The 23,401-nt window shown below is 34.7% G+C and overlaps 1 protein-coding gene across 1 annotated transcript in view; it reads right to left on the bottom strand.

The window, feature by feature from the left end:
• The window catches only part of LRRC63 (leucine rich repeat containing 63), a 78,088-nt gene that overhangs the window by 15,446 nt on the left and 39,241 nt on the right, over positions 1-23,401 (bottom strand). Inside the window, exons 7-9 of the mRNA XM_023536723.1 lie at positions 15,553-15,689; positions 8,697-8,780; positions 303-542 (exon numbers count right to left, since the gene is read on the bottom strand). Coding sequence (XP_023392491.1) covers positions 303-542; positions 8,697-8,780; positions 15,553-15,689 — 461 coding nt within the window. The remainder of the gene's footprint in view (positions 1-302; positions 543-8,696; positions 8,781-15,552; positions 15,690-23,401) is intronic.

Here is a 23,401-nt window from a genome sequence, read left to right on the forward strand (position 1 = left end):
AACTATATAGATGTTGCCAGCCAAACCTCAACAATCTGTATCTCACATTAGATTTAAGTAATAATTTGAAAATATTAGAAGATGGGTTGAATTCAGACTATATTCTTATGCTTGAAAAGTCAGAAGGAGCAATTTGAAGAATTGTGTGTATATTTGTATGTGTGTTGTATGTTGTGTGTTGTGTGTTATTGTTGTTGTGGTGGTGGTGTGTGTATGTTAACAGTAAAACTGTTACCTGAGCCTGTAATAAAGAACATTTTATAAAGTGCATTTTGGTTAAAAGGACTTCAGAATTTGCTCACCAGTTTAGTAATGTTTGAATTTTTACGGGGATCACATCATAATATTTATGTAGATTATTTTTTAAAAAGAACAAAGAAGTAAGATGAGTAAGACGCTGTGGACTATTTAAAGAATTCTCTTTCCAAAGACTAGGATGAGTAAAGTTGTTCTCAAATAGAATTTTTTTCAGGTTAAGCTTCAAAATTCCAGGTGGAAAAGTAGTCAGGTCATTCCCGTCAACAATCAATTTTTTAAGTGATCTGCAAATAAAGAAAACCATACTTTAAAAGATATTCATGCAATTTATAATACTGAAGTAATATTCTATCCCAATGTTTCTGAAAATTGGTATAAAATTTAGTAACCATAAAATACAAGTTCTTAAGTATTTCCTTAGAATCAAAAGAATTAACTTAAAAACCAACCGAACCAATATATTATGCAAAAAAATGCATTTGTATAAATGGTATGTATTTTGGGTCTTTGCAACATGTCATTACTATAGAAAAAGAAATAATAATCACAAACATAGCAAGACATATGAATGTTATACTACATTAAATATAGTAAATGATACAAAGAATTTAATTTCATAGAGAAATTGAACATCAATACATGTTTAATCAAAACAGTGAAATTAACACTATCAAAATGTATTATGTGCTATGATATACTTTGACTTTTCATCACCTGAGTCCCCTTGGTTTTATTGTGTCAATTGCTTCTAATAATTCTTTTTCCTTTTTTCAAAGAGAACCAACATTACTCATTTTCTCATTTTTTTACTACTTCTCTTGATAAAGTTTTTTACATTCACGTATCTCCTTAGTAACTAGTGCTGGAAGCAATCAGAAAAGCATCTGTTCATGAGGGAAATATAAAAATCAAATCAGAGGATTTCTGGTCCAGATGGCAGAGTAGGTAAATTCTGTGCTTGCCTCCTCTCAGGACCACCTCAAAATTACATGAAAATGTACATAACACCCATCATTGAGAATCACTTGAAGTCCAGCTGAACAGAAGTTCCACAACTAAGGACATAGAAAAGAAGCTACCTAGAGACTGGTAGGATGGGCAAAGACATGGATGAGGCTGGTCCCAAATCAACGTGTGGTGATTAAAAATCAGGAGAAATATCTTAGCTGTGGAAGTCCCCCCTGAGGAGTGAGGAGTCTCAGCCCTACACCAGGGTCCCCAACCATGGTTCTTGTGCCAAAATAGAACCCCCACAAATTTGGGCTGTAAAAACCAGCAGAAATTCTGGCTAAGTGAGACGGAGAGTTGCTGGAGACCCAGGTACTCCTCTTAAAGGACCCATGTACAGATTTACTCTCTGAGGGATTCACAACCTCTGAGCTCTAGTGCTGAGGCAGAAGCTTGGGGTGGTGGTGCCAAGGGACATATGAAAAAGAAATTGTCTGACTTCAGGGCAAGGGCTGGAGGGATGAGTTTCTCCTAGCAAAAGTGCTAATAGAATCCACCATTTCTTTGCTGAGACCTCCCCTTCCCAGTGTGCACACGTAGGTGGCTGCCATATCTGCGTCTCCATCAACCTGGCTAACACAATTCACCCTGCTGTACTTCCTTAAGACCCTGCTTCTCCCAACTTGCAGGCCCATCCAAGCCACTTCCAGTGGCTTTCTATATAAATTACCTGCCTTGGTTCATGCTGCAAATATTCCTAAAATCTTCCAAAGGATCACAAAATCCAAACAAGCAACATCTAGTCTCAGCATGCCTCTTGCTGAGGAGTCCCAAACCTGGCACTAGTGGCACCCAGCCTTGGTTCATGGTTTGGCCTCTAGAGATACCTCCAAGCCTAGTGCAGGTGATGGCCATCTACGGATTGCTTGGTGGCTCATGCAGGTAGACCCAGACAGGGCACAAGGTGCAGCTGATTTTAGACTGCTATGGGGCCCTTCCCAGGAGGACCCAGAGCTGGTCTGTCCAGTGGCAAGGTTTGGACCAAGCCGGAGCACCACTCAGGGACACATCAAAAGATGACACACACAAAGGGCAGACTAGGCAGGCACCAGAGCCCTGCTAATGTGAATTCTGATCTATAGAGTCAGCCCCAGCACAACAACTCCTCCACTGTAGTCACTGGCCAGTGCTTACAACAAATCAGCTCATGGGTTCATCCCTTCCATTTACATGCAAAAAGCAACCAAGGTTCAACTACAATAGGAAGGCACACACAATCTACACAAGGGACATACCTAGAGCACCTGGTTCAGGTGACCAAGGAGATACACCACTGGGCCCCATAGGACATCTACTACATAAGGCCACTCTACTAAGATTGGGAGACATAAAAATTCTACCTAATATATAGGAATAAACACAGGGAGGCATCCAAAATGGAGAGAGAAAGAAACATGTTCCAAACGAAAGATCAGAGCAAAGCTTCAGAAAAAGAACTAAACAAAATGGAGATAAGCAATCTACCAAATGTAGAGTTCGAAACACTGGTTATATGAATGCTCAGTGAACTTAAGGGTAGAGTGGATGAACTCAGTGATAATATTAACAAAGAGATAAAAAAAAAAACAAAAAAGAATCAGTCAGAAATGAAGAATACAATAACTGAAGAATACTTTGGAGAGAATCAACAGCAGATTAGATGAAGCAGAAGACTGAATCAGTGATTTGGAAGATAACATAGCAGAAAACACCCAATCAGAATAGCAATAAGAAAAAGAAATTAAAAAATGAAGATAGTTTAAGGGGCCTCTGGGATAACACCTAGCACACTAACATTAGCATCACAGGAGTAACAGAAAGAGAAGAGCGAGAGCAAGAAATTGAAACCTATTTCAAGAAATTATGATGAAAAAATTCCCTAACCTGGAGAAAGAAATAGATATAGAAGCGCAGGAAGCACAGGGAGTCAAGTCCCAACCAAGATGAACTCAAAGAAGCCCACACGAAGACATATCATTAAAATGCTGAGGTAGACAAAGACAAAGAGAGAATCAAGAGCAGTAAGAGAAAAGCAGTTAGTTAACTACAAGGGAGCTCTCATAAGACCGTCTTCTGATTTCTCAACAGAAACTTTGCAGGCAAGGAGAGATTGGCAGGAAATATTCAAAGTGATAAAAAGCAAGGAACTACAACCAAGATTACTCTACCTAGCAAGGCTATCATTTAGAATTGAAAGACAGATGAAGAGCTTCCAAGATAAGAAAAAGATAAAAGAGTTCATTACCATGAGGAGGAGAAGGAGGAGGAGAAAGAGGAGGAGAAGGAAGAAGAGGGTATACAATAAAAAATGTGAATAATATAGTGGCAATAACTACACATCTATCAACAATTAATTTAAATACAAATGGATTAAATGCCCTAATCAAAAGACTTAGTGTGGCTGAAGAGATAAGAAAACAAGAAACACAGACTGAAAGTAAAGGGATGGAAAAAGATATTTCATGAAAATGGAAACATACAAACATACAAAAAAGCTGGGGTAGCAATATTTGTAACAGACAAAATAGACTTTAAAACAAAGGATATAACAGGAGACAAAGAAGGACACAGTAATCCTATTTTTGAGTATTTATCCAAAAAAACCAAAAACACTACTTTGAAGGGACGTGTGAATCTGTATGTTTACTGAAGCATTATTACAATTGCCAAGCTACGAAGACAACTTGAGTGTCTATCAATGGATGAATGGATAAAGGAGAGGTGGTACATATATACAATGGAATATTACTCAGCTATACAAAGAATGAAATCTTGCCATCTGCAACAACATAGATGGACCGAGAAGGTATTGTGCTGAGTGGAGTAAGTTAAGACAGACAAAAATGAATATCATAGAATTTCACTTACATGTGAAATCTAAAGAACAAACAAATAAACAAAAACAGAAATAAAGTCATAGATACTGAGAACATTTTGATGGTTGCCAGATGGAAAGGGGTTGAGGGGATGAAAAAGGGGAAGATATTAAAAAGTACAAATTGGTAGTTACAAAATAGTCACAGGGATGTAAAGTATAGCATAAGAAATATAGTCAATAATATTGTAATAATTATGTATGGTGTTAGATGGGCACTAGATTTATTGGATTGATCACTTTGTAAATTATATAAATGTCTAATTACCATGTTGTACACCTGAAATTAATATAATATTGTATGCCAACTGTAATTGACATCTGAATAATCATTTAAAAAACAAATGAAAAGCTGATCCAACTTTCCAATGTATTAGGGGTAATGACATTAATATAACCACTGTCAATACAATATACATATGATGTATTATTGAATTATATGCTTGAAATCTATATAATTTTATTAACCAATGTTATCCCAATAAATTTAATTTAAAACATTTTAAAAAGTATAATCAATTGTCTATAAGTCAGACTTTATGAAATAAGCAACTGGGAGCCTATAGATGTTCATGTGCATTCTAGTTTTATATCTCTTATCCACACAATTTAAGGTCTTTAATTATGATGCCTGCTGACAATACTAAAACATGGTCAAAGAAGGTATTCAAAACAATGAGGCTAAGAAAATGGTACCTTAGCTAGCTTTATCTCTCAACCAGTCTGACTACTGTACTTTTCATATTCTGGAAATGACGAGCCAGACGCCAGGCTCTGCTTCAGCCCTGAAGGAGAAAGCTAGCATGCTCACTTTTTTCCTCTACAGCAAACACAATCTAGGGGCCAGAAACAGAGAGCCCTATGGACAATCAGAATGTGTAGTGCACTCTAGTGAAATGCTACCAAGAGTCCACAGAACACCCATGGATGAAGCTGCCCTGCTTGAGTTGGTTTACTTAGATGTCCCACCAGTTTGGGTACACCCTTCCTCTCAGTGAGTTCTGAGGGAGCTCAGTAGGCTAAGTAGTCTTTAAATGTGGAAGAGCTCCATGTTGAAAAAACCTTTGCATTTGAACATTCTGGGTAGCAGAGAAACCTCCTCCTGCTACACCACCGATACTCTCAGCCCTCTGAATTGTACTCTGAAGTTACTACTGGACCTGAGTGAAACAGCATCCAGAAGAAGAAAACAAAACAAACAAAATACACACAACAGTGTTCTTAGGGCAAGCCCTTCTTCACTTCTCATCTGTCTGTAAAGACAGATGAGAAGTTGGGACAGAGGAGCAGGAGAAACAAAATTCAAATATAGCGCACAGGCGCATGCACACACACGTACTTTCTTGAACCAAAATACATGATTTGTAAAACTGAAAAATTAAGTGGATGAACTGAAGTAGAACATGGTCTTCATTGAGATCTGAGTTAGAGGCAATGACAAAGTAGATAAAATAGCTCAAATAGAGCAGAAATATTTTTTAACTCATAAGGAAATAAATATGGGTGTCATAGAAGATAGATGAAGTGGATGTAACATGTAAATAATAGGTGTTTCAAGAAGAGAAAATAAAACACATGAAGAGAGGCCATAATTAAATATATTTTCTTAACTCGAAAAAAGTTTGAGCTGGCTGATTAAAAGGGTCCACTGAATTCCAAAAAAAAAAAAAAAAGCAGATGTGAAATCATGATTTATAAAAAATGTGTATTTGGCCACTCACATGACCAAAGTATATTTCTCATATACTTTTCCTCTACAGTTTCTGGCTCACAGCTCCCAAACCCTTGAATTTCCCAAGTGATAAGAGCAATAGGAGCATCTTTTGTTAAATTTGGTCTCTTCTTCAGTTCCTGAAATTGCTTCAGAGACATGAAGTTAAAATGGGTCTTGTTATTCATAACAAACTCCTTTCTACCACATTGGGTTTTATGTTTATGGGGTGACTTTTGGAAAGCACCTAAAGATGAGGGCCAGTTGCCAGAAGAACAAACCATGCCTAGTAGAATGGAACTTTCAGTTCCACCTCATATTTGGGCAGAGGAAAGGGGTTAGAGGTTGAATCAATTATGCCTGTGTAATAGAGCCTCCATAAAAACCTTAGAGGAGGGTGTTCAGAGAGTTACAAGGTTGGGGAACCAGAACACTTCAATGTGCCATTGTGCCGAGCTCCAAACTCCATGAGGACAGATGCTCCTTTGTTCAGGACCTTACCCTATGTATCTCTTCATATGGCTACTGATTTGTATCCTTTAATATACATTCTTTGTAATAAATTGGTAATATAGTGAGTAAATAGGTTTCCTGAGTTCTGTGAGTCACTATAGCAAATTAATTGAACCCAAGGAGCGAGGCTGTGGAAACATCTAATTTATAGCCAGTCATTTAAAAGTACAAGTAATAATCTGGTCTTGCTATTGGCATCTGAAGTAGGGGGCAGTCATGTGAGACTGAGCCCTTAACCTATGAGATCAAGATGCCATCTCCAGGTAGACAGTGTTTGAATTTAGTTGAATTATAGGACACCCAGCTGGTTCCCAAGAATTGCTTGTTGGTGTGCTCCTTCTAACAGAGTGGAATTGGGTGCAGAACCCTTTCAAACAAGTCTGAAAAAAAAAAGACATGCTATTAAGCATAATCTGATAAAATTCCTGAAGATCAGGATGATGAAAAATTATAGTCTTTCCAGATAAAAATAAGAACCACGTAAAAAGAAAAAGAAATCAAATTGATCAGATACCTTATCTGCAACTCTGGGAGCTAGAGGAGGACATGAGGATGTAGACTGCTTGTGAAAAGGCTGCAATGTGAGCTCGCCCACCCATAAGACATTGTTTATCTGTTAGGATTAAAGATTCAAAGAAAAGAGTTACCCGCATCCTTCAGCTGTGGAAAATAAATAAACAAAAACTCTAAACAGCCAATGAATCAAAGAAGACATCTCCAGGTTCAAGATGAGATGAAACAAGAGTAGTAAGCAATGAATCAATAGCGAGCAATGAATCTTAAAATACATAGGGTCTAATGGATAATAATTAAAAATGCTTGTGAGACCTAAGTGCTAAATAAATATTCTTTAAATAAAGAGACATAATACAAAAAAAAATACTAATGAGAATTCAAGACAAAAGTTTCAAAACTATCTCAGCAAAATCTAGAATTAGATAAAAGGTAAATGTGTTTGGAATGAAATTATTCTAAAGGTGTCAACTATTGGTGAAACGCAACAGGGACAGACTGGCATGGTGGGGGACATAGCTTTTATCTTGCTTTTGTAAAATATTTTTTTAAATGTATTTGTTTATGAGTTTGGGGGAAGGAAAGATAGCTCTTAATAGATTGGGAAAGTACAATAGTAGAGTTCTAAAATTAACAAAGGAGAATAAAGAGAAAAAAATGACATCCTGAAAAGAAATTACCTACTTATATATATGAAAAAAAGAAAGTAAATAAATAGTAAATATGAAGTAAAATAAAAAGTAAAATTAAGGGCAAAAAATAAGTATCAGTCATAATGAATATGAACAGGGTGAATTCCCCTATTAAAATACAAAGATTATCACATGGGAAATTAAATAATTGATATAAATATTAGAAAAGTAGCAACAAAATTAACTAACTTTATTGCAGATAAGATTATGCAACTTGAAAACAAAAATAAAACAGTAAAACCCAACTGGAACTAATAAGATAATTTGGTTACATAAATTGATTTTAAGTTAATGTAAAGAAGTGCATAGTTTTTCTTTATTCTGTACTGGAAATTTTCAACTAGAAATAAAAATAGAGAAAATATTACATTCACAGCAACACAATTATAAAATACTTAGGTTAGTAAGAAAAAGGACTTATGTGAAGTGAGTCATAAATTCTTATGAAGACCATAAAATCTGAATAAATGGAAAAATATACTATGTTTTAGGACAAAAAGATTTATTATCATCAAGATGTAAAAGCTTCAAAATTTATATGTAAACTCAAAGTAATTCCAATTAAAATCCCAACTTTGTGCTTATGTGTTTTTGGTGAAGAAAGGCTTGTAATTATATCAAATATCTTAAAGATTATGATCTAAATAGAATAATTAAGAGACTATTACTGAAAAATAATCTTCCTATTCATTATTAAAATTATCCTAAAGTCATAATCAAAATAGTATGCTACTGACCTAGAAGGACATAGATGAACTTCAGAGACTTTTAAAAAATTAATGTGAGAAAGAATCAGAGCTTAGCATAAAACTACACTGTGTATTATTACCATCTTGTGTATATGTATCTCCTTACAAAAAAAAACTGATAAAAGCTACAGGTGCAGACATAAAAAAATGGGTAAAAGTAGCTTGTCATTCTCTTAAGTGGTCATCAGTTTTGTCCTTTAAATAATTACTGAGAATATTATGTCCTAAAAATACTGAATACTAGTCATTCAAATTACTTTTTGGTAAACTTTATGCTTCACACATAACATTTTATGGCTATAAATAAATGAACAAACTCAATTTTCTCCACCACGATCATCACCAAATATGTTCTTAAGGGGCATATGATTTTGTGCTACTTACTACTTCCAAAATACCTGAGTTTCTGTATTTCATTTGGAATAAAAGCAATACTATTGTAGGAAATATCGAGTTCCTCAAGATGAAGCAAGGAAAATAACCTTAGAGAAAATAAATTGTAAAAATGATTATTTGTCATTACTACGCATATATAAGAATTAAATACTTGAGTAAATAGGTAGAAGTATAAAGAAATTAATATTTTTCTAAGATCCTGAAGTTTATATAGACTTAAATTATAAATGATATAATTATAATAAAATTTCATAAAAATTATTCATCTAGCTATTGAAATATTTGGATTGAAATGTTTGGAAAGCCCCTAATACAAAAAAGTATGTATTTAGTTTAAGTTCTAACACTATGATTTCAAACTTTAAATGTTCATCTAGAAAAAGTCACCTGAGAAATTCCTAACGAAATTTAGATATATTTTTTTTCTTGATTGCTGTATTAGTTTTCTAGGGCTGAAATAACAAAATTACCACCATCTGGGTACAGTTCAGGAGGCCAGAAGTCTGAAATCAAATTGTCGAAAGAGTTGGTTCCTTCTGAAGTCTCTGAAGAAGAAACTGTCCCTTGCTTGTTTCCTAGCCTCTGGTGATTGCCAGCAATCATTGGTGTTCCTTCGTTTGTGGAAACATAACTCCAATCTCTGCCTTTGTGTATTTTCTTCTTATAAGGACACCGTTTATTTGATTTTTGAGCCTGCCCTAATCCAGTAACCTCATATTTATTAACTTAGCTAATTACATCTGCAAAGACCCTATTTCCAAATAAGGTCACATTCTGAAGTTCTGCGTGGAATGAATTTTTGTGGCACACTACTATTCAACCCAGTGCAGTTGCATTAAGATTTTCTTAGTGAAATATCTTTCGTCTTCCTTTCCATTATGCTAAGTAGGTACTTAAAAGTAAGAACCAAAGAACATTAAGACTGCAACACAGAGAGCCTTGTGTCCTGGGGTTTAGGAATGGGAGTTGCTTCTTGAAGTCTGGAATTGAAGGGCTAAGTAACAACATTCATCAAAATCCTTAGTAAATATTCCCACTTTGTGTATGGTATTCTCAAATTCCTTCCTGCTTTCCATATACAAATAATATAAAAAATTACTTGCATGAATATTAACTAAAGTATCATGAGCACAATATTTCATTAACTTCTTACTTACTATCTTAGTGCGGCATATAATGGCCTTTATGATCTGGCCGCAGACTACTTGTCCAGCTCGCCTATCTCACTCCATAATATTCACCTATAGATCAGCCTTTATTTGATAAGTTCTCTAAATTAGCCAGTGCTCACATATTTCAAAATACTGAGTGCAATTCCCCCAAACCTGGCTCTTCAACCAATGTCTTTATTTTTTAAGTCTTGGCTCAGATATCATCTTTTCTAAGAAACTGCTCCCAAATCTTCAGACTGAGTGAGAAGCCTATCCTGTAATTCTCTCTTTACCTCAATCACAGAACTTACCACAATGTGTAATAAATGTCTGTCTTATGAACTAGGAGGTTCTGGAAGCCAAGCATTCAATTTTACATTTTTATATATCCAGTGCCTTGCACAGTGCCTAGTATATCATAAGTAAATTACAATTGAATAAAAAGAATGGTTATCCCACTTAATTTAAAATTATTTGCTCTAAGAAATTAAAGAGATTGAATAGAAATCAAAAGAAATGCCTTTTTAATTTAGTGTTCATCTCAGACTTTTTATCACCTCTGTAAAGAAAATGTTAATATCACCTGTTTTATTTTTCAATTAAAAATTATGTTATTTTATTTTTTGCCTCAGGTAATTTTAGGACCATTTCATCTTCCCTTATTACTTCAGTACTGGCAAACTAGTCTGGTTCTATGCTTTCACCATTGATGATATATCCCTGTTGACTATGATGCTTAATAGGGCTTATAGGCAGCATAGTTTTAGAAAAACTTTAAAAAGGCACCAAAATAATATATCTTGGAAGAAATGTATATTTTTAAAAAATATGAAAACCATAAGAAAAATCTAGACTAACAATGAGAAAAAAAGAGAAGGTACAGTCTTTTAAATACAATGCTTAGTCAATAAACAATTTTTTTCTAAATTCCATAAATCTAGAAAAAGTATTTAGTTTAAGTTCTAACACTATGATTTCAAACAAATTAGGTAATCAATTATTTTATTTAAAAAATGCTGCTAGTCTTTCCATCTGGCCACAGCCATCAGGTAAGCCAAGATGGGCGCTTACAAGTACATCCAAGGAGCTATCCAAGAAGCAGTATGATGCAATGTACTTTCTTCTCAGGGTGTGCTGCTGGCAGTACTGCCAGCTTTCTGAGCTCCACACTCCCCCAACCCACTCCCCTGCCCCACCTTGCCTGATAAAGCACACAGGCTGGGATACGAGGCCAAGCAAGATTATGTCATATATCAGATTCGTGTGCACTGTGGTGGCCACAAACACCCACTTCCTAAGGGTGCAACCTACTGCAAGCCTGCCCATCATGGTGTTAAACAGATAAAGTTTGCTGGGAGCATTCAGTCTGTTGCCGAGGAGAGAGTAGATGCCACTGTAGGGCTCTGAGAGTTCTGAATTCTTACTGGGTTGGTGAAGTTTCCACATACAAATTCTTTGAGGTTATCCTCATTGATCCATTCCATAAAGCTAGCAGATGGAATCCTGACACCCAGTGGATCACCACACCAGTCCACAAGCACAGGGAGATGTGAAAGGCTGACGTCTGCAGGCCACAGGAGCCATGGCTTCGGAAAGGCCACAAGTTCCACCATACTATTGGTGGTTCTGGCCCTGCAGCTTGGAGAAGGTGCAATATACTCTCTAGCTATACCATTACTGCTGTTTGTAAAATTCTTATAAACAATTTAGGACAGAAAAAACTACTGCAAATTTTATTTGAACTGCTAAATTTATACTGTTTACCCCTCTTTGTTCAAATGTCCCCTTTTCAATAAGGCGAATCCTAACTACCCCTTTAAAATTATACACTCACTCCCCTTTTCTATTTTTTCTTTTTATATTACTGATTACATTCTAACATACCATATGATTTACTTATATATATTATTTATTGACTGTCTCCCTTAATGTGAATATAATCCTCAGAACAGTAGAAATCTTTGACTAAGGTTTTATATTAGTTTTCTATTGTAGTCATAACAAATAGTAGCTTAAAATGATACATTTATGATCTTAAAGTTCTGTGGGTCAGAAGTCTGGCATGAGACTCACCACATTAAAATTAAAACATCAGCAAGGCTGCATTCCTATCTGGAGACTCTAAGGAGAATCTCTTTCTTTGCTTATTCAGGTGTTTAGCAGAATTCAGTATCTCCGGCTGTAGGACTGATGTACCTGTTTTCTTGCTGGCTGTAAACTGAAGGCTGTTCCTACATTCTCAAACTGCCACATTTCCTGACTAATGGTTTCCTTCCTCTCTTTTCAAAACCAGCAAGTCTTGTCCTTATGTTGCATCTCTCTGATTCGTGCTTCTGCTTCTGTCTTCCATTTTTAAGAGCTCATCTGGTTAGATTGGACTTACCCAGATCATCTAGCATAATCTCTCTACTTTAAGGCCAGCTTACTAGAAAACTTAATTTCCTCTCCAACTTTAATTACTTTTGTTATGTAATGTAACATATTCACATATTCTAGAGATTAGGATGTGGATGCCTTTCGAGACCATTATTCTATCACAGTCTCCCCCGTCCCCTAACAATTCATATCTATCCCACATGCAAAATACATTCACCCATCCCAAGTTTCCCAAAGGTCCCATTCATCTAAATTTCAAAAGTTCCAAATTTTGTCATCTAAATCAGGTCTTGGTAATGCTCTAGATATAATTCATTCACCGGTACAATTTTTCTCCATTTGTGGGCCTATAAAACTAAAGAAATAAGTAATCTGCTCCCAAAATACAATGGTGTGATAGGCATAGGGTAACCATTATAGATTTTGGTTCAAAAGGAAATGGAAGGTAAAAAGTTACCAATCCTGAGCAATTTAAAATCTAGCTGTATAAACTCAGGTTGCAAGGCCTGTGAATAATTATCTGCAGCTCACAACTCTGCCCTCTGGTTTCAAGAGTCTGCCCTCCTAGCTCTTGGCCCTGCCTTCTGGGGTCATAGTTCCACTTTCTGAACTATTGGCTCCACTTCCTGGGTTTCTGACTTCACCTGCTGAGTCAACCTTCCTTTTTCATGAAAATTAGCACACATTTGGATCTGAGTAGTTTTATCAGCCTGCTTCATGCCTGTAGAATTTTGGGAACCGTTTTTCATTTCCTACTTTCTTTATCCCTTTTGATCAAAGCAGCAGTTTTTCTGCTAGTATAAAATTTTTAAGAACCTTGTGGGTCTTCCATGTATGTCATGGGAATTCATTTCATGAGACACAAAGCTTGTCTTAGATAATCTCATCTCTATTTTTTGCTTTTGCTGAAATGGGCTAGGCTGTGGTATACTAGTCATCATTAAAAAAGAAATGGATACATATAACGACATAAATAAATCTCAAAACCATTATGTTGAGTAAATGATGCCAGACATACACACACTATTTGTTGTATGAATAAATTTATATGATTTTCGAGAACAGCCAAAACAAATCTATCATGTTAGATCTGGAGACTGACTGAAAATGTTCATGAGAGAACTCTGTGGAAATGCTTAATACCTTGTTTAATGATGGTTATATGGGTGTATACATTTGTTAAACTCTTTGAATCAAATACCTGAGATTCACACATTTTATTGTATATAAGTTATACCCCCCAATTTCTTTTTTTTTAGAAAGAAGAAAAATAAGAGGAAAGAGGAGAATATCCAGGGTGCTAATAACTATTTTTTAAATTGTGGTAAAATAGCATAAGATCTGCTATTTTAATCATTTCTAAGTGTACCATTTAGTAGCATTACTTACAATCTCAATATTGTGAACCATCGCCATTACCCATTTTTAGAACTTTTCCATAACTCCAAACAGAAATTCTATACCCATTAAATAATAACTCCCCAGTCTCTTCTCTCTCCTCTACCCAACCCCTAGTAACCTTTATTCTACTTTATGTCTCTATAAATTTGCCTATTCTAGGTAAATTTGCCTATTCTAATTCTATATAAATGAAATTATACAAAATTTTCCTTTTGTGTCTGACTTATTCTATTTAACTTGTTTTCAAGGACCATCTTTGTTGTAGTATGTACTAGAATTTAATTCTTCATTAAAGATAAAGAATAAACTATTATATGCATGTGTCACATTTTGTTTATCCATTAATCTGTTAATGTACAGTTAGATTATTAGTATCTTTTGGTTACTGTGAGAAAAACAACTAGTTTTTCCATTTTTCTATTGATGAACATATGAGTTGTTTAATGTTTCAGGCTATTGTGAATAAACCTGCTATGGACATCCTCATAGAAGTCTTTTTATTGAGGATAAAAATCTACCTTCTCCTTCTTATACCTGAATGACCAAGAGCTACTAAAGAAAATCACACATTAATGTAGATTAGCGTCACTACAAATTCATGGTTTCCAGTCTCAGCTAAGCTTACATCGTTGTCTACCAATCTTTTATTTTTTGTGTGTACGTTCATTCTCTCTGCAGTCCTCTTTAAAGGCGGCTTTAAAGCTTCTTTTCGTCGTCACTCTTCTTGCTCTCAAAGTTATCTTAATTTAATATATTTCAAAGTAATCTTCCTCAACTGATACATAATAGGAGCTAAGTAAATCTGTCAATTGAATAAATTTCCTATTTTCTTACCCATATAACTGCATATTTTATACTCTTTCTTTTTTCTAACTTTTATTTTTTATTTTTTAAAATTTTAAAATAAATTTTTATTTTTCAATTAGTTAATTCACAATAGTATATTAGTTTCAGGTGTGCTACATAGTGATTATATACTTATATAACTTACAAAGTGATAACCCCAATAAATCTAGCATCTATCTGACACCATACATAGTTATTATGATATTATTGACTATATTCCTTGTACTATACTTTACACCCTCATGATTATTTTGTAACTACCAATTTGTACTTCCCATCCCTTTTTTATTTTTTATTTATTTTTTTTCAATTAGGTTTATTGGGGTAACATTGGTTAATACAATTATATTTTCAGATGTAAATTATCATTTGATATCTGTACATTCTGTTGTGTGTTCACCACCCAAAGTCCCATCCCTTTTTTAAACAATACACTCAACCCTACTTCCATCTGGCAATCATCAACATGTTCTCTGTATCTGAGTTTGTTTCTGTTTCATTTGTTCATTAATTTTGTTCTTTAGATTCCACATGTAACTGAAATCATATGGTATTTGTCTTTGTCTGACTTATTTTACTCAGCACAATACCTTCTAGGTCCATCCATGTTGTTACAGATGGCAAGATTTTATTCTTTTTCTTTATGGTTGAGTAATATTCCATTGTATATATGTACCACCTCTTCCTTATCCATTCATCCATTGATGGACACCCAGAATGCCTCCATGTTTTAGCTTTTGAAGCCAAAAGTCTAGATTTCAGTGTCCTTTCCATATTCAAAGACTGTCAAGGGATAGCTTCAGTTTCTTACCTGAGCTTCTTTATAATATTTGTGTTTATTTAACACATACTCAGATAATAAATTCTAGAGGTGTAGTTTATTAATTGCCATTATTAATTACCACTTATGTAACTGGTAGGGTTATTTTTAACCAAATAATAAAAAACAAGTCAGCTAATTGGAACAGATTAAGAATTATTAAATAGATAAAAAGTTGCTAGCTGCTTTCAAAAGGGTAACTGATCTTTTTCTAAATCCTAAGTTCTTTATTTTATGTTTATAATCTCAAACTATTAACCTTACCCAGGTGGAAGAGTCGTAATCAAATTAAAGGCAATGTTGAAAACTCTAAGGAATTTAAGTTGTTGAATTTCAGAAGGGATTACTTTGATAGGATTATTTCTCAGGATTAATATTTGTAAATGTTTAAGACAAAATATCTGAGGAATAGAAAGAAAAACAAACATGAGTAGAATAATAAAGTATGCAAATCTCTGTAATTTTTATAGAGCTTTTGGATTAATGAAGAATTAGTGTAGTAGCATTAATTGTATATTAATCATTAGTAGCATTAATCATATATGTCAATAAACACTGTTGAAAAACCTTCAAAATAACTGATCGGCATTAATATGCATGGTATGGTAAAATAGTACAACTACTGTATTTATATCCCCTTGACTCAAGAATGGTCCTTTTCTAAATAAGAAAGTCATCTTGTTTGATCAACCCCTGGCTTCATAAGAGGCAATTATGCAAAGAATGAGGGAGAAAAGAGCTAGCTGCAGAACCAGTAGAATAAATGGAATTAAACTTAGTAAGTCAATTGGGTGTCAGATATCATAGCCAGATTCTTTCACTCTCATATCATTATAATTTCATATATGCTGATTTTTCATATGAAATTTAAAAATAGAATATACCATTTAAATCTATGATTCTCATGAGTGACATCAGAAACATGGCAGAGTGAGAGACGTCCTCAGATTGCTCCCCTTGAAACAACAATAAGCTGAACATCTAAAACTCAACAAAAAACACCCAAACTGTACACCAGCACATCTGAGCCTGGGATCTGTGCATAAGAGCTACCACAGGTCAGAACCTTGGGTGTCAGGAGGTGAACTGGGAGAAACAAAGAAGCTGCCTCTTGCAGCTTCCAGAGTTTCCTGTAGGAGAAGGGCGAGTGGAGAAGGTGTAGTGACTTCCCTCAACAATCCTGCCTGGGAGAGCTGTGAGCTCCACGTGGCTGGCAGCAGTGCCCAGTCATCAGGGCAGAAGGCAGAGAAACAGGGATGGCAGAAAAATGGGGAGGCAGAGAAACAACAGTTGATTTTTACCAGCCATGGTTGCAAAACTGAGGCTGAGCCCCCATCCCCCCACCCAGGGGTCCCTCCAACCATGCTCTCCACAGAACGCTGTGGAGCCCCAGGGAAATCTGAGCAAATGCTACAGAAACTGTCACTAATACTGACAGGAACTGAGACTGAGGCTAGCAAGCGAGATTAAACATCTTTAAAGAAAAAAAAAACATATTAAGACATTATACAAAACAGAGACCCAAGACGCATAGATGCCACATACAGGAAACCAAAATAAAACCACCTTCTTTGCAACAGGCTAAAGAGAGACCTTTAAAAAATAAATCTTCTTTCTAGGAAAAAAAAAAAAAGCAGACTACACTTCCATTAATGCCCAAGTGGAGAAATAGTCCATTAAACACCATGAACAACCAAGGTGACAAGCCACCTCAGAAAGAAAAAAACCTCCAGAAAATAAATAAGCTTACAGACATAGAAATATGCTACTTAAATGACAGAGAATTCAGGATGGTACCTCTGAAAATACTCAATGAGATCTGAAACAAATCATATCAACAATTTCAAAAATTAAAAAAAAATGCTAGATGAGCAGAATGAGTTATTTAGCAATGAGATTGATTCTCAAAAAGAAACAAATAGAACTTCTGGATGTAAAAAGCACACTGCAAGAGTTAAACAATGAAATAGCAAGCTTGGGAAATGAAGTTGATCAAATGGAGGAAAGGATCACTGATATCGAAGACAGAAATCTAGAAATAAATCAGAAGGAAGAAGAGAAAAACCGAAGAATAAAAATAATGAAAGAGAAATTCAAGAACTAGCTGATATCATCAGGAGAGGGAACATAATAACGAGTATTATCAAAGGTGAGGAAAAGGAGCAGGGATTAGAAAGCATTTTCAGACAAATAGTTGACGACGATTTCCCAAATCTAAGGAATGAGCTGGAGCTTGGAATTCAAGAAATCAACAGAACACCCAATTATCTCAACCCAAAAAGGCTTTCACCAAGACACGTTGTATAAAGTTATCAAAAATCAACAACAATGACAGAATTCTCAGGGCAGCTAGAGAAAAGAAGATGGTAACCTATAAAGGAAAACCCATTAGATTATCGTAGGACTTCTCAGTAGAAACCAACAAGCCTGTTCAACAGTTGAATTCATGAAAGGAATTAACAGCCAAGAATAATGTATCCAGCTAAGCTCTCTTTTACATATGAAGGAGAAATAAAGATCTTTCCAGACATACAAAAATGTAGGGAATTCTCCACTATGAGGCCTGCACTACAGAAAATATGGAAAGGGGTCAGCTAACCTAAAACAAAATGACAAAAAAAAAAAAATACATAAGTAGAAGTAAGGTGGCCAGCAGATTGAAAGAAGCTGAGGAGTTCAACCATTACAAGAAACAAGGCATTATAAGCTTAAAAATAAGAAGAGATTTTCTAGCAAGATAGTAATGAATGATCAGCATACATAGGGACAAACTGAGGCAAAAATGACTGAAAAGGAGAAGATTCAAAGATCCAAATTCGCAAAAGGAAATGTAGATAAGGCACACACAGAAAAAAATGGATGACTGTATGTATATAACTATCCTTTACACATTCATAATGGTAACCACATGCCAAAGATCCAGAACCAAAGTACATAACATAAAATAAAAAGGGCCAGAGGGAAATTCACAAAACCCAACAACAGCAATAAGAAAAGCAGACACTCAAGGACAAGGAAGCAATGGAAACACCGAGCTACCAGAAAGCAAAAGATAAAATGGCTATAAGAAGATCTCATATTTCAATAATCACCCTAAATGTAAATGGATTGAACTCACCAATAAAAAGGCAGAGAATAGCAATAGGATCAAAAAACAAACCCAACCATATGCTCCAAAGACAAATATAGACTCGAAGTGAAGGAGTGGAAAATGATATGTCAAGCAAATGGCATTCAGAGAAAATTGGGAGTACCGATACTACCATCAGATGAACTAGACTTCAAAATAAAAAAGGTAAAGAAAGATACAGAGGGAATGATAAAGGGAATCATGCACCAAGAAGACATAACACTTACTAATATCTATACTCCCAATCAGGGAACCCCAAAACATGTAAAGAAATTACTAATAGAACTAAAGGGAGAAACAGATAAAAACACTATCATAGTAGGTAACCTATATACCCCATTGTCAGATATGGACAGATCATCCAACAGAAAATCAATAAGGAAATAATATCCTTAAATGACATATTAGGCCTGGACATAATTGACAATTACAGAGCCTTCCATCCCAAAACAGCTGCTTATACATTCTTCTCTAGTGCATATGGAACACTCTCAAGGATTGACCACATACTGGGACACAGAGATAGCCTCAATGAATATAAAAGGGTTGAAATCATACCAATCATATTCTCTGATCACAATGCTTTGAAATTAGAGATAAACTGTAAAAAGAAAGCGGGAAGAACCGCAAATGCATGGAGATGAAACAACATACTAATGAAGAATAACTGAGTCAGGGAAAAAAAAAAGATCAAGAGATACATAGAAATGAATGATAATAATAGTACAACATTTGGGACATGGCAAAAACATTTGGGACATGGCAAAAATGGTCATAAGAAGAAAGTTCATATCATTACAGGCCTGCCTCCAAAAACAAGAATAAGCCCAAATTAACAACCTAACGCTTCATCTTAAACAACTAAAAAAGGAAGGACAAATGAAGCCTAATGTCAGCAGAATGAAAGAAATAAAATTAGAGCAAAAATAAATGAAATTAAAAACAACAACAACAAAAACAATAGGAAAAATAAATACAACAAAGAGCTACTTCTTTGAGAAAGTTAATAAAATTGACAAACCCCTGCCTAGACTCACTAAAGAAAAAGAGAGAAGACACAAACAAAATCAGAAATGAAAGAGGAGAAATTATGACAGACACTGCAGAAATACAAAGGATCATACAAAAATACTATGAAAAAATATATACACCGAATTTAATAACCTAGAAGAAATGGACCAGTACTTAGAAAAATACAAACTTGCTAGACTAAATCAAGAAGAACTGGAAAATCTAAATACACATATCAGCAGTATGGAAATGGAAACAATCATCGAAAACCTACCAAAAAGTAAAAGTCCAGGACTAGATGACTTCACCAGTGAGTTCTACCAAACATTCAAGAAAGATTTAATACCTATTCTCTTCATACGCTTCCAAAAAATCAAAGAGGAGGCAATACTTCCCAACTCATTTTATGAGGCCAATATTACCCTGATACCAAAACCTGGTAAAGATAACCCAGGAAAAGAAAACTACAGACCAGTATCTCTCATGAATACAAATGCAAAAGTCCTAAATGAGATACTAGCAAACTGAATACACCAACATACTAAAAAGATTATACACCACAATCAAGTGAGCTTCATCTCAGAGGCACAGGGATGGTTTGACATACACAAATCAATTAAATAAATATACCACATAAACAAATTAAAAATTAAGAATCATGTGATTATATCAACAGATGCAGAGAAAGCCTTCAATAAGATACAGCACACATTTATGATCAAAACACTTAACAAAATCTGCATAGAAGGAAAATACTTTAACATATTAAAGGCCACATATGACAAGTACTCAGCCAACATTATGCTTAATGGTGAAAAACTAAAAACCTTTCCTCTAAGATCAGGAACAAGGCAAGGCTGTCCACTATCGCCACTATTATTCAATATAACATTGGAAGTCCTAGCGAGTGCAATTAGACAAGAGAAAGATATAAAATGAATCTAAATAGGAAATGAAGAAGTCAAACTGTCACTATTTGCAGATGACATGATTCTCTATACAGAAAACCCTAAAGACTGCACAAGAACACTACTAGAAACAACAAGAAAATACAGCAAAGTCTCTGGATACAAAATCTACGTTCAAAATCCATAACGTTCCTATACTCTAATAATGAAATGTCAGGAAAAGAAGTGGAAAAAAACATCCATTTGCAATTGCAATGAAAGAATAAAATACCTAGAAATAAATCTAATGAAACACGTGAAGGACTTATATAATGAAAAATATTAGACTCTATTAAAAGAAATTGAAGAAGATAAAAAGAAATGGAAAGATATTCCATGTTCTTAGATTGAAAGAATCAACATAGCTAAAATGACCTTATTACCTAAAGAGTTATAAAGATTTAAACAATCCCCATCAAAATCTGATTAGCGTTTTTTAAAGAAATGGAACAAAAAATTATCAGATTTGTATGGAAGCACAAAAGACTCCAAATTGCCAAAGCCACCCTGAGAATAAGGAATGAAGCTGGAGGCATCACTGCTCAACTTCAAATTATACTATAAAGCGGCAGTAATCAAAACAGACACATGTACCGGTAGAACAGAATTGAAAGTCCAGAAGTAAACTGTATTAATATCAGCAAGTAATTTTCGACAAAAAAGCCAAAACATACAATGGAGAAAGAAAGCCTCTTCAATAAATGGTGCTGGGAAAACTGGAAAGCCACCTGCAAAAGAATGAAACTAGACTGTTGTCTATCACCACACACCAAAATTAACTCAAAATGGATTAAGGACCTGAATATAGGACCTGAAGCAATAAAATGCATAGAAGAAAACATAGGAACTAAACTCAAGGACCTTGGACTTAAAGAGGATTTTATGAATTAGATCTCAAAGGCAAAGGAAGTAAAAGCTAAAATAAATAAATGTGACTACATCAACCTAAAAAGCTTCTGCTCAGCCAGAGAAACCATAACAAGGTAAAGAGACAACCATCCAAATGGGAAAATATATTTGCAAGCAATGCCTCCGATAAGTGCCTAATATCCAAAATATGCAAAGAACTCATACAACTCAATAACAACAGAAGAACAAATGATCCAATCAAAAATGGACAGAGGACCTGAACAGCCACTTCTCCCTGGAGGACATACAAATGGCCAACAAATATACGAAAAGATACTCAACATTGCTAGCTATTAGGGAAATGCCAATTAAAACCACAATGAGATACCATCTCACACCCGTTGGAATAGCTATAATCAACAGGACAAGTCATAACAAACGTTGGAGAGTATGCAGACAAATAGAAACCCTCATACGCTGCTGGTGTGACTGCAAATTGGTACAGCCACTATAGAAAACAGTATGGAGATTCTTCAAAAAAATAAGAATTGAGCTACCATATGATCCAGCAATCCCTCTACTTGGTATTTACCCTAAAGACTTGAAAATCCATATTCAAAAAGATATTTGCACACTGATGTTCATAACAGCATTATTCACAGTGGACAGGACATGGAAACAACAGAAATGTCCTACGATAAATGATTGGCTAGAGAAGCTGTGGTACAAATATACACTGAAATATTACTCAGCCATAAGAAGAGATGAAATACTGCCATTTGCGACAACATGCGACAACCTTGAAATAATCATACTAAGCGAAAGAAGCCAGACAGAAAAAGTTGAAAATCACTTATATGTGGGATATAAACCTAAGAGTAACAAATGAACAGGGTAAACAAACAGAGATTCATGGACATGGACAATGATCTAGTGGTTACCAGAGGGAAGCGGGAATGGGGATAAGGAAGGTTGATGGGGAAAAATATTTAAATAATTTCTTCAATTTAAAAACAAACAAACGAACAAACGAACAAATAAATCTATGATTCTCACTTGATTAATATGTTTCTGCCTCTGATCTTACATAAGGTCTTACATTAGCTCTCCTTAACATTAAATTAAACCACTTAATCATCATAAAGATCTAAAATTGGTGGATAGCGCATGCTCATTCTTGCAATCAGAACTTAAGTCCTCCAAATTTGTTTTTTCTTTTCAAGATTGTTTTGGCTATTTGGAGTCTCTTGCATTTCCATAAGAACTCTAGGTTCAGCTTCTCAAATTCTCCAAAAAGGCAAGTTGTAATTTTCGTAAAGATTGAAGTGAATCTATAGATCAATTAGGGAGTATTGCCATCTTAACAATAAGTCTTCAGATCCATGAACATGGGATGTTTTGCCATCTAAGTATGTCTCCTTTAATTTCTTATAACAATATCCTGTAGTTTTCACAGTATGTTTCCACTTTTGTTAAACTCACTCCTAAATATTTTATTCTTTTTTTATGTAAATAAAATTCCTTTCTTAGTTTTATTGTAAGGATTGTTTGTTGCTATTATGTAGATATACGATTAATTTTTGTATATTGATTTTGTACATTACAACCTTGATGAACTCATTCATTACTTCTCTCTTTTTTTTTTTTAGTAAATTCCTTCGGATTTCTATATATAGGGCTATATCATCTACAACTAGAGATAGTCAACTTCTTCCTTTTTAAATCTGGATGCCTATTATTTCTTTTTCTTGCCTTGGCTAGAAAGTTCAGCATAATGTTGAATACAAAATGGCAAGAGTAGACACCTTCGTCTGGTTCCTGATCTTAGGAGGAAAAAACTTTGAGTCATTCACTATTAAGTCTGATATAAGCTGCAGGTTTATTGTAGATGCCCTTTATCAAGTTGATGACATCCCCCATCCTCTTCTATTCCTAAATGTTGAGTGTTTTTGTCATGAAAGGATGTTGGATTTTGAAAAATGTTTTGTTTTCTGTCTTTGTTTAGATAATTGTATAGTTTTGCCCTCCTTTACTATATTAAACTGGTATTTCACATTGACTCATTTTTATATATTTATCCAAACTTGCATTCCTGGGATAAGTATCACTTGGTCATAGTGTAAAATCCTCTTCATATGTTGGATTGCTAGCATTTTGTTCAGGATTTTTACATCTA

This window comes from Pteropus vampyrus, unplaced genomic scaffold, assembly GCF_000151845.1.
Source record: "Pteropus vampyrus isolate Shadow unplaced genomic scaffold, Pvam_2.0 Scaffold167, whole genome shotgun sequence".
NCBI classification, from domain to species: domain Eukaryota; kingdom Metazoa; phylum Chordata; class Mammalia; order Chiroptera; family Pteropodidae; genus Pteropus; species Pteropus vampyrus.